At 34.1% G+C, this 13,743-nt stretch overlaps 1 protein-coding gene across 5 annotated transcripts in view; it reads right to left on the bottom strand.

Moving 5' to 3' along the window:
• LOC150086088 (DNA-binding protein RFX2-like) overlaps window positions 1-13,743 on the bottom strand; it is a 483,547-nt gene that overhangs the window by 73,996 nt on the left and 395,808 nt on the right. For all 5 annotated transcript variants that reach the window (XM_090374368.1, XM_090374370.1, XM_090374371.1 and 2 more), the window contains one exon: window positions 658-746. In XM_090374368.1, coding sequence (XP_090230494.1) covers window positions 658-746 — 89 coding nt within the window. The remainder of the gene's footprint in view (window positions 1-657; window positions 747-13,743) is intronic.

The following is a 13,743-nucleotide window of genomic DNA, read 5'->3' on the forward strand; positions in this document are numbered from 1 at the left end:
TGTTCAAATCTGTGTGATATCATGAAATACAATATTATTCTCATCACTCTCTTGTATACTCCTCTGATCTCATGATCATAGGAGTATACATCTTGGAATTTAAACAAAAATTCACATATTTTTCAAAATATCAAAGAATACTAACTTGAGCAAGCATATAAGTTACATTTCCACTGAATGTCTATGTTTTGTTTTTCCAAAAACTAATGGACCATTTGAATTGGGCACATAAAATGCTTTATTCAAGTTAAACATTCTTCAAACACAAAGAAACAATTAATGACTCAACCATTCCTCACTGATAAGAATTAGTTGTCCTGCCTGAATTCTTCTGATTAGTAGGGGATTTCGTATTCAAAGCTTATTTTTCTCGATGAATTTACAGATTTCAATTTTTTTCTAAATTTTATCCTGTTATTTCAGATTTGAACAATTATGGCAGAGCAATTAATGAATATTTCTCAATGTGGGTATTCTAAAAATAAATTATCATATTCATAACAGAAAAATAGCTCATAAATTCATATGAATTAAGAAAAATTTTAAGCTCCGTCATCTCTATGCACCCAGAGAATCATAAAATAGATTCTAATTATCCTATTGTATATAACAATGTGTACAATAATTGTACATAATTTTATATAATTGCACACTTACTTTTGTCCATGATTATATGTTCTCCAAAAGGTCTGCCAAAATGTTTCGACCATAGAAAACTGGAGGTTAACAACAGCATCTAAAAATGCCTAGTAATTATAAACAAATTATCAGCTTTCTATAAACACCATGTAATACACTTTAAATTCAATAGCAAAAAAATATTAAGTTTATGTAACTGAGTAAAACTTCAGAATATACTGTGGCAGTTTCCTTAAGTTAATTTCTCTATGCAATCTGCATAAATTAAAAGAAAACATTTCAGAAAGGATGAGTAAGCACATTGCTTAACAGATTTAGTACCACTCAACCTCATACACTCTAAAAAGGATTACTTCAACAAATGCTGGGGGATGTACATTTAAGGGAAATGTCCTGTCTTTCCCAAGAGACAGGGCAGAGCAATAAGACTAGAACAAGTAATCTAGGTTAACAGAACCCTAGCAGAAAAACAGAGAATATAAACTATCCGAAAAAAGTAAATAAACACATACACATATATTAGTTACTAGAGGAGTAAAAGAAGAAATAAGGCAGAAAAAAATTCTGGCCACTGTTAAGTTATAATGAGATAATTCAACACTTTTCAACCCTTCAAAGCTCATAGAAACCCATTAATTTAACAAATAACTGTATAGAATAAAAAGTTTGGAAATTTGGAAAAAATTTGCCCAAGAAGTTGAAGGATCAAAAACAAAAAGGAGTTCTTTAATACCTTAGAAACATAACACAAAAGGCTTGCTCACTTACTTATCCCCTGTTGTGCCTAATTGTCACCTAAGGCCTTGACAAGCCATTTCCATCTCTATTTGTCCACTGCCAGTTTAAGATTCTCCCATGATTACTCTCCTTTTCAATCATTTTCTACCAGATTGTCTTTGATCAACTTTTTTTTCTCCCATTACAGCATCCCAGTTTACTGCTATTCTTACATTGCTGCCTATATGCCTTCTTTAAGACAAATCACAACCAAATCCCATCTTATTTCTTTCTTTGTTCTTTTTTTCTGTCCAGTATATTAAGGATAAAATTCTATTCTTCCACCAATCTAATCTGTCTTCTCTTGTTATGCTCATCAGCCATGTTTCTGCCACATAGGTAAGCATTGTTCTGACTAAAGTATTAAACATTTTATTTTAATTTTTACATGCATTTGCTGTTTTCCAAATTTTGTTGAATCTGCTAAAAATTCCAGCTATTCTTTTTCTTCTATTATTTTTGAATCTATTATACTTTACTTACTGCCTAAACATACAAACTCTCAATTCCCTCTATACAATCTCCATTTTATATATAGCTCTCTAGAACCATTTATATTATTTTCCATTATTTTAGTTTTGTTTGGATTTATTTGAAGACTTACTTTCTTTATATTTTCTTTTATTTTAGTAAGTTTTGTTTGAATGTCTACTGGTGATTAAGTGAGGAGTACAATGTCATTGACATATTCTAGGTCTCTTAATTTTTTTTTATTTTCTGTCCAACTGAGTCTTACAGTTTCTGTATTTGCTTTTCTTTTACATTACTCAACATTATATTATACTACAGCGACCAGACATCCCGGATTATGTGGGACAGTCCCAGATTTAAGTTGTTTGAATTATTAAGAAAATTTCACTCCACAGTAAAATATATTTAATTTCTGTTGTTTTTATTGTTAAAATATGTATTTTTATTATTATTTCACAGAAATACCTATATAATATAGGTATTTCTATGAAATAAAAATATATGGGGGGGGGGTAAAATCAATGTCCTGCATTGGAATACCGAGAATCTGGTCACTTTTATATTATATTATATAATGTTGGGTAATGTAAGAGTGCAAAGTCTCGCTTGATTCCCTGTTGATATGGTAAGCCATTCTGTATTTATCTTCCTCTACCTGCTGCTGCAAAGTTGTGATATAACAGTTATTCTCATTAAGCTCATTCAATTATTCAATCATTTAATTATTTTTTATTCAATTTTTTTTTTTTTTTTTGGTATTATTGTTTTAAAATATTCCACACTGCTTCTCTATTTATGCTGTCAAAAGCCTTTTTGAAATTGATAAATATTGTCTGGATAGGTGATTGCCTTTCTTCACATTATGCTATTATATCTCTTAATATGTAAATTTTGTCTATGCATTAACTTCCTTTTTGAAAATCTGCTTGCTGTTAACAAAGTATATTTTCTAAATTCATTTGAATTCTGTTTAATATTAAATTCTTAATCACTTCAGAAATTTCTTGATGCATAAAGATCTGTTTGTATTTTTATTTTTTATTCCTTTCCTAATCATATGTAATATTGTACTGTCTATACGATTTGCCCAATCCTTTTCCACTAAGTTATTTAATGCACAAAACTATTAATTTATTTTAATTTTTATTCTCCAGTTCTTCTTTCTAGGCCTGAATTGTTATTTCTGACCTTAGCATTTGGAGCTCTCATTATCATTGTGGGATCATGTTTTGGTATTTTGTTTAGTATAAATTATATAACCATCATTTGTAGGTGAATAAGTTACTATTATAGTGGCAATTATATGATTATCTTAAATCTGGTCTTTAACAATCTTTCATTTATCGGTTCTCATTCGATAAGAGATTGTTTTGCTATAATATTTAATGTAACCCCTCCTTGATACTTATTATCTTTCATCCTGAGTACAAGACTCTTTTTTCCTGGTTTTCTATTTCCCCTGTCCTGTCCATTTGTGTAATTTATTTCTAACATCTACAATTTCCCTGTCCAGTAACATGACCTTACATTCAGCCTCCAACATTAATCTGTTTGGCATTCAGAAAAAGGTTTCACTTTCCATTAACATTCTTGCAACTTTGGTCAATAAGCTCATATCTGCATTCCTGCTACCTCTCCCTCTCACACAGCCTCATGTATCCTTCTAAGCTTGTCTTGGTTCCATAGCAATTTTCTTTTTACATGAATGGCTTGCTAGACCATAGCATAACCCTCCTCCTTTATCCAGGCTTGGGACTGGCAGGGTGACATTAACCATCCTGGCGGAGTTGGTAAAAGGCTATTAGAATTTTTTTCCATACATAAACTGTTAATTGCAAACAGTATTTCAGCACAAAGGTACAAGTTCTGGGGGTAATTGTGCAATCAGATATGAAGTTTTCTGAGCAGTGCAGACAGGCTACCAGAGCAGGTCATGGGGTCTTGTCAATGATGTGCAGGAATTTTGCTAGCAGGGATAAGGAGGTGATTATCCCTCTGTATAAGGCAATGATCAGGCCACACCTTGAGTACTGTATACAGGTCTGGAGGCCTCGTTTTAGGAAGGATGTAGAGTTGCTAGAACAAGTACAGAAAAAGGCAACAAGACTGGTGAGGGGAACAAAGGGTGCTCTTACAAAGAAAGGCTTAAGTTCTGCAAATTGCAGCATCTGGAGACTAGTGAAGGGCACCTGTGAAGTGATCTGATTGAGGTGTATGAGGCCTTGAATGGTTTGAGCAGACTCAATGCTGGTGGGATTTTCCCTCTTCCTCAGATTACAAACTTAAGGGGGCATAAACTCAAATTGAGAAAAGACATTTGTAGAATAGATGTGCAGAATTTTGCCTTTAGCCAGCAAGTAGTTGATTGCTGGAACAAACTTCCATCTGTCATTGTGGAAGTTGATAGCTTAAATAAATTCAAGGAAGAAGCTTTTGGGACAAACAAATCCACTCCAAAAGGACAAACTTTTGGAGTGAATGGATGATGAATGAAATGGGAAGTCCTTTTTTTTTTTTTTTTTGGCTAATGCTGTATAAGCTTGCTTTTTTGCATCATATGCCTCTGCTAATGCTAGTTTAAGTGTGGGGGTACAACAGAAAGAACAAAGTATTACTGATTATATCGTTACAGAAAGAAACTTAAACAACTAGTTAAAAATACAAGTATACACAGAAGATTTGAGAATGGAAGTGAAATCACACTATGTGGAGAAATTTAAAATAATACAGTAAAATCTTGTTAATACAAACTAAGTTTATACAAAATTTTCATTTATATGAAACACATTTCGTTCCCTTGCAGGAATATGATTTTCTAAGTAAACATTTGTTTCTTACAAAATTTGGTTAATACATATTAACTAAATAGAGGAAACATACTTCATTCATATTAACATAGAACTGTACAAAAAAAGGAGAGCAGTAACATAACAAAGTTGGTACACTTTATATGTCCATAAGGAGGTTAGGAAACATACACAATAACCTTAATTACATTTTTATAGGTTGACTCACTTAGAAAACGGTGAACTATCTGAAATTAATTAATTAACAGCAGGAAAGGATCAGGAAACATTCTATCAATAAAATTAATATAATTTACTAGCAAAACCAATTTAGGATTTTTCCTAGGAAGGAAATGTCAGGCCATTCCTGACTAAAGGGAGGGACACACCATTTATGAAGATATAATAAGAAGAAAGATACAAATTTTACATTAATTAATTTATCAATCAAGGGAAAATTCAGATTGGTGGTCGATATTGTGTAACAAAATCCATATTTCAAGTTTGTCCATTTGATATTCTACAAACCAAATCACCTTAAAATGTGAATTGGCACAGGTGGACAAAACTTCAGAGGTATATAGTATTAAAGAGAAGAGCAAGATCATGTGTATTTTTTTATTACAGGAGCTTCAGAGACATAGACTAAGTTCTGTTTAATGAGTTCCAACTTAGTGAGACAGCTCTGTTCTAAGCTTTTGTAGGTGAAACCCAAACTGAAATTTAGATCAATCAATAAGCCAAGATTTTGTGAACTGACACAAATGAGACAGGATAACTATCAACCACAGAAAAGAGAAAGGATGGATTTTTTTTTTCATAATACACATGAGTGGATTTATCAGCATTAGCCTTGAGTACAAACCCAGTTATCCATGTTAATCGTATCTTCATCACTGTGAATATGTACCAAATGTTTAAATCATCTACATAAGCAATTAGAGGGGCACTGAGTGCAAGCAGAGGAGGAATCAAAACAGATATTTTGCCTGGTTAATATAAAGCTGCACAGTTGCCCTATTATTGCCACACTCCAGCATTGTGTGCAACCACCTGGTTCCGCATTTTTCGAAAGATAGCAATGTCCTGTTAGAATTTACTTTTATATAAACAAAGCCAGTCTGCGACAGCTACAACATGAAAGCATCACTAGGATAAAATAGTATTTTATTATAATCTTGTTGTTGTGCTGTTTTTAAAGGTCTCAAGCTGATGCCTTTTTGGAATTTGCATCGTTAAATTAATTTATTTAAAGTTTGTTTATATTAAACCTCATCTAGCAGTTATGGCAACAAAACCTAAATGGGGAAAAAAAAATTAAGTCCAAAAAGTAAACTGAAAATTATACAAGAGGCTGATATGATGAAGTAAAATAGACATTGCAAAAGAACACATCCCTTTACTTATTTTGTCAACAATATAAAAAAAACCAGGAGTGCATGACACTGCAGCAACAATATAAAACAGGAAATGAATTTGTGGTGCAAGACATGAGGAACTTGAAATAAAACTTTTCAAGTGGTACCAACAAATGCATGCATTAAACTTACCAATATCAGGACAAATTTTGCAAGAACAGGCTAACTACCTCACTCAACAATATGGAAATAGTGATTTCAAATGTAGAAGTGGCTGGCTCCAAAGATTTAAAAACAGGAATAACTTAGTTTTCTGAAATTTTGTACAAAGTCTGGATCAGCTGACAAAGAAAAGGCTATAAACTGATTACGTTCTGTATGGTTCATTCTTGAAAAATATGAAGCAAAGGAATATTTTTCACATTGACAAGACAAAACAAGACAAGTACATATTATAATATGCTGCCAAACAAAACATTTGCTTTTCAGGAAGTCTTGTAAAGGTCGAAAATTAAGTAAACAAATAATAACTATTCTGCTATGCTACAATGCAGTGGTGGTAGAAAACTGTGCCCACTTGTGATTGAGAAATTTTCCAAGCCAAGGTGTTTCAAAGAAGCTAACTAACATTTGTGCAATTTGAGAGTTGACAAAACAATGGCTTCACAAAAAAGGAACTTATTTATACATCTAGATCACTGCAAAGCATATTCTGCTGACACTTAAGTCAATGAATATAAGGATGTTGTTTCTATCTCCAAATACCACTAGTTTTATGCAGCCAATGGATCAAAGTATTATTTATTATCTCCATCAAGTACCTTACAGACCCACCTGATAAGATATTTGATTCACAACAAAGGAGGAGAGAACAACTTTCAGCCAAAGTGGAGTGTCTTGGATGTTATCTGGAACACTGCTATTGCTTGGGACAGCACATCAAGTGTAATAATCAACTGCTTCAGAAAGAGTGACTTTGGAGAGAATATCATTGAAAAACATGATCCAGCAAACAAATGTGATAGCAAATGTTTAGGAATTGGGGAAGCTGAAAGAGCATATGGATTTTGTTGGGGAATTTGAGAAGTTTGTTAAGGTGGATGATGAAGTTGCTACCACAGCAATGCCAGTACCAGAACAGCTGTTGAGCACCAAGCAAAACAATGCAGTGTTTTGGTTAGCAGTGATTAAAGTGAAAGTGAAGAGGCATACATGTTGCTTTCTAAAAAAGATGCCCAAAATATGTTGAACATAATAGAGTGTGTTTGGGCTACAGAAATGTTGATAATGAAACAACTATTGCATTTTATGTCTGTGCTGTAATTAAGAATGCAAGATAAAATCTGTGCAAATAAAATTGGTTTCTTTCTTTAAATTATATTAATTTATTACAGCTAATTGGTTTGTATGTTTCCTTTAATATTAAGATTGTAACTCTTTTTATAGTTTGTGATACTAATTACATATATACTATATTTTCATTTCAATTATGTTGTTTCTTTTCTCTTAAACAAATAAAAAAAAATCTAAACAAAATGTGTATTATTCTTATTATTGATACACAAGGTTTCTGTACTTATTATTTTTTTATATTTTCATTCTTAGTTTGTTTTATTTATTTTTATTATTATTGTTTCTTATAATTGTTATGTACCAAAAAAAAAAAAAAAAAAAAAAAATGAAAGAAAGAAAGAAAGAAAAGAAAAGAAAAGAAATGGTAAAGTTTTGACACTTTTTGTGGACCTCATTATTATAAACCTGACAATTTAAAAATCATAAAAATTTAGGTGTCCCTTGAACTTTGTATTAATGAGTTTCTACCATAATCAGTGCCTAAAATAAGAGACAAAAAAAAAAAAAAAACTTAAAATGGGCAACAACTGAAAAGCTCTCTAATTTGATAACAACCATTAAACACAGTAATCTTCTTGCTCAAAAGTTAAATGATGCTAATCCTGAGGTTACTCTTGATGCTAATACAATTTTAGACAAAGAATGACAAAAATTCAAAAAAACTTTAGAAGCTGTAAAAGAGATATGTGGGAAGAACATCTGCAGAGACAAAAAATTGGAAATACCATGGTCACCCAGGAAGTTGGAGACAGATAAAATAAGGAAAATAAATATCATGAAGGTGCAAAACATTTTGACATTTAATTGAAAATCTAAGAACAGAAAAAAAAAAAAAAAAAAAAAGAATAAGGGCAAAGTTAAAACAGAAGAGGAGGATATTTTAAGTATGGATTTTAGATTAAATACTTGAATGAGATCATAAACAAAAGTGCTGATGACATCGCTGTAGAAGAAGAACAACAAAATTTTAAAGGGAAGAAATTTTGGATACTATCTTTATAGAGGTAGAAAGGCTATTGAAAATATCAAGTATAGCAAGATAGAAAGCGTAGATAAAATTTATCTAAAAATGAAAGCAGGAAGGAAAGTAGTATCACGATGGTGATATAACATTAGTCAATTTCCAAATTACAGAAGATAGCTTCACAGTATTAATTTACACCAATATATAAAATGGAAAATAAAGCTGAATGTGGAAATTACAGAACTTTCACTCCTCAGTATGTCAAGTAAAATCTGTATAAGAGGTGAGAAGTACTGCTGAATACTACCATATGGAAGAATAGTCATATTTTAGACAAAACAGATGTCAATATGAAATTCCAAATTACAGAAAAGTAATGGGAACATAACAAGTACTTGTAATTAAGATTTGTTGACCTTGCAAAAGCATATGATAAAGCAACTAGAAATGTTAAGTATAGCAAGTTAAATCTGCACTGTCAAATTTTAGAAATATATAGCATAAAGGATAATGCTAAATCAAGGTTAATTTTAGTAAAACATGGCAGCACAGACTTTTTATTCTCTTATTAAAAGGTGGGGATTGAAGGAGGCAGTAGAAAATGATTCAAGGTTAAAATTGGACTGAAGCACTGCAGCAACTTATTGCTACTTCTTTTTATAAATAATAATATCAAATTGTCAGTAATGAACACTTTTTTCAAGAAAAAGGTGTTTCAAGATATATCGTGAATAATGTTACTGTTCTGAACAAGGTAAATGTTGGAAGTGATCACAGAGTGGTAAGATGCACACTTGATATAGATGTACGAAAAGAAAGGAAAAAAACTGACTGGAGTAAATAATACAAAGATCTTTGAAATAACAGAAGAGGAGAAAAAGCAGTATGTACTGGAACTCAAGAATAAGTTTGAGCTTCTGCAGACTTCTCAGGACCAAGATATCGATGAGGAATATTATAACTTTCTGAAACTGATAAAGCCCAAGAAACCTAGAGGTAAAAAGAAATCCAAAGAAGAAAAAATTAGTCAAGAAACACTTGTCAAGATGAACCGAAGATGACAAATGAAGAGCAAGATAAACACTGACAAGGAGAAAAATACGTATGCTGAGTTATGCAAAGCCATTAGAAAGAGACTCAGAGAGGACATAAGAAAATTTAACACACAAAAAGTAGAACAAGCATTAAGGGAAAACAAAGGATTTAAATCAGCAGCCATGAGCAGTAATACAGAAAGACAAATGATACTGAAACTGAAGAATAGCAATGGTGTACTTATAAATAGCAGAGAAGGCATAATTCAAATAGCAGAAGACTACTATAGATAATTATACAAGGAGCAAAGGAATGATGCCAGCAGTGGGGAAGATGGATCACAAATTAGTAACACATACAACATACCTGATGAGGTAGAACATGTGTTGAAGAAAATGAAGAATCAGAAAGCCCCGGGGGAAGATGAAGTTACTGTAGAGTTGTTAAAATTGGGAGGAAGAGACATGACACAAAAAATTGACAAGGCTCTTCACAAAATGTATTAGAAAAGGTGTGATGCCTAAGGAGTGGAATAATGCAATCATAGTTTTGCTGCATAAGAAAGGAGATAAATCAGAAATTGGAAATTATAGACCAATTAGCTTGTTATCCCACATCTACAAGTTGCTCACAAGGGTCATTAATAACAGATTAGAAAGAATACTCGATGATAATCAATCGAAAGAGCAAGCTGGCTTTAGGACAGGATTCTCAACTATGGATCACCTTCACATAATATCACACCTAATGGGGAAAGCAAATGAATATAAAACACCATTATGCCTGGCATTTGTGGATTATGAAAAGGCATTTGACTTTATACAGCATAAGGAAATGTTTCGGACACTGGAAAGACAAGGCATGGATACCCCACATATGATTTTGAAGAAAATATATGAGAATGCTACCTCCTTTATTAGACTAGACAAAGACAGTAGGAAATTTAAAATTGAGAAAGGAGTTCGACAATGAGACACAACATCTCTGAAGTTGTTTGCTGCTGCCCTTGAGGAAGCTTTCAGAAGATGAGACTGGTCGCAGAAAGGAGTCAATGTGAATGGAGAGTACCTAAACCATTTATGATTTGCAGATGACATTGTGGTCATATCACGATCCCAAAGAATTAGAGGAAAATTTTAATCAGTTATGCTGAGTTAGGTTTTGATGAACCTAATGATGAACAAGGTTCATCATTATGATGAACCTAAAGTTCATCATAATGATGAACAAGTATGCAACACAAAGGGATATAATAATTGAAGGAGCAGTAATTGAAAATGTGGAGTCATATAATTATCTGGGACAAGTCATTAGCTGTAATAATGATAAATGGCTGGAAGTCAAGAGAAGAATAAATTTTGGATGGATAGCATTCAGGAAATATAGTCACATACTGAGGAGTAATATCCCAATTTGTCTGAAATGTAAAATAATGAACCAATGTATACCCCCTACCATGACTTATGGAAGTGAAACTTGGGCACTCACCAAAAGAATGGAAGAGAAGCTGAGAACTACACAGTGAAGAATAGAACGAATTATATTGGGAATCAGACTGTTAGATAAGAAGAGAAACACATGGATTAGGCAACAAACTCAAGTAAAGGACATTCTTATCAAAACTAAAGAACTGAAATGCTCTTGGGCATGGACACATAGCTCTAAGACATGATGACAGATGGACTAAGAAAATAACAGAGTGCTATCCAAGAGGAGCTAGAAGAAAACCTGGAAGACAACAACGGAGATGGACAGATGAAATTCATGAGTTTGTGGGTAGTAAATGGATGGCCATTGCACAAGACAGAAGGAACTGGAAAGTTGCTGGAGAGGCCTTCATCCTGCAGTGGATTGAAAATGGCTGATGATGATGAATAATAATAAAAAAAGTAAGTTACTGACAAGATTTGCTGTGGGAGATGTAAAAATTGGACTGTTATGAGTAGTGGCCACTAGAAATTTCGACTGGTAGTGCCAAAATACAAGAAAAACCTCAAAAATCCGAGTTTTTGAATATTTCTCTGAGGATAGTCAACCATACAAACAAAGGAAAAACAGGCTGGCTGGACTTACAAAACATGCCACAAGTGTCATTTTATACATTATGTTCCATTAATACTTTCCAAACTCTGATTTACATATTTCCTAGATTGTAATAACACTATGTCCACTATTGTAAGTCACTGTTACTACATACAATCAAAGCACTACATAACAACCCCAGAGGGGAATGAGAAAAACGGTTATTATATCGAAAGGACATTGTATCGATTGTTCATAAAATCAGCAACAAAACAAGTTCCAGCTTAAACTTTTATTGTACAATGAAAGGACAGAATTCATGGGATACCTGGTTCCTGGGCAATTCAACGCTATCACACCTCTTACTAGTAAACGGACCCACCGCTTGGCAGGTATATAGGTACACTGCATTCACATAGACGGTAATTCAATGTCAGTATGGATAAACGTTATGAGTTAACCGACTTTGAAAGAGGGATGGTAGTGGATGCCCAACGCATGGGTAACTCAATCGCAGAGGTTTGTTTGTTTGTTATTTGGTTTTTAGCAACTAAGGCCATATTGCTCCAGGAATATGCGGTGGTCATTCCCTGACCTTTCTGCGTCCTCCGTATTTGGTGGTGACGAGCTCGAACCCCGGTCTAATCAAGAAGCATGTGTTATGCACTGCTGCTCCTTCCCACCTGGCTACAGAGGCGCCAAAATATCACAGAGGTGGTACAGAAATTGCACTATCCTTGTTGGACAGTGTTAAGAGTGTATCGGGAATATGCCATTTCTGGAAAAACATCTCATCAGGGACAGCACTGTGAGTGAAGAAAGGTGGCGGATGAACGTGACCGTCAATGTCTGTCTCGCATTGTTTCAGCCAACCGGAGAACGAAAGGAGCACAAATCATCACTGACTTCAATGAGGGAAGTGCCTGAAATGTTATTTGTTATTTTGTTATTTTGGTTTTTTTTTTAGGAGCATTAGCAACTAAGGCCATATTGCTCCGGGGATATGCGGTGGTCATTCCCTGACCTTTCCGCAAACTCCGTATTTGGTGGTGACAGGCTCGAACCCCGGTCTAATCAAGAAGCGTGTGCTACGCACTGCTGCTCCTTCCCACCTGGCTACGGAGGCGCCGCCTGAAATGTCTCCACCAGGATCATCAGGCAATCATTAGTCACAAGAGGTTATGGGAGCCGGCGACCCACCATGGTCACATTGTGAACACCATGACACAGGACTCTACACCTCAACTGGGCAAAAGAACACTGGCACTGGATCTCGGATGATTGGAGACAGGTCTCCTGATCCAATGAGTCCCGTTTCCAGTTATTTCGAGCAGACGAGAGGGTGTGTATCTGGTGGAAACTGCACGAAGCTATGCACCTGTCATGTCAACAAGGAACTATTCAGGCAGGTGGACGGTCGGTAATCGTCTGGAACATGTTCAACTGGCACACGTTGGAACCTCTGGTATGTCTAGACTCATCTCTGAACTGTCCAGGTAACATGTCCATCCTTGCTGACTATCTGCATCCCTTCGTAGTCATTGTGCATACACAGGGCAATGGACTCTTCCAGCAGGACAATGCGCCTCCCCACAGAGCCAAGGTTCAAAGAGCATTCCGCAGATTTTATTACCATGGAATGGCCTCCATGTTCATCGGACATGAACCCTATGGAGCATCTTTGCATGCTGTGGAAAGGTCCATTCGAGCTTTGGATTCTCCACCCAGGAATGCGATGGAATTATGGACAGTGGTACAGCAAGCATGAATGGAAATACCTGTGAACACACTTTCGTGAACTAGTAGCCTCAATGCCTCGCTGTGTGAAAACCTTTAAATTTTTTTTGTGTAATACTGTAGTACATATTATAAATAAGATTATACTATATTGTATTAGTAGAATTACACTGAGTGGACAAAATTATGGGATATCTAATGATTTTTTCTGTCCACTCAGTGTAATTCTACTAATGCAATATAGTATAATCTTATTTATAATGTGTATTGCAGTATTACACAAGAAAATTATGACTGTAAATTTTACATTGATTGTAGAGTGCAGTAAGATTACAATTAAATTGAAAATTTCACTACATACCTAACAAGAGAATTGTTTCATACTTTAAAATAATCCATTAAAACATGTCGTTTTGATGGTAGAGCATGTTTTAAATGAGAATTATGAAGGTGTGCAAAGCAGTTATTTCACTTTCACAGCTAGGCTGCACTTGAAAAAAATCAACGTACAAGTTCTAATCCTTAACGAGCATCTTTCAGTGAAACTTTCTTGTTCAACCACAGATTCCTCATCTTCATCACTACAAATTTCAGAAGACTC

The sequence above is a fragment of the Mastigoproctus giganteus genome, chromosome 5 (assembly GCF_048544385.1).
Source record: "Mastigoproctus giganteus isolate SK-2022 chromosome 5, ASM4854438v1, whole genome shotgun sequence".
In the NCBI taxonomy this organism is placed as follows: domain Eukaryota; kingdom Metazoa; phylum Arthropoda; class Arachnida; order Uropygi; family Thelyphonidae; genus Mastigoproctus; species Mastigoproctus giganteus.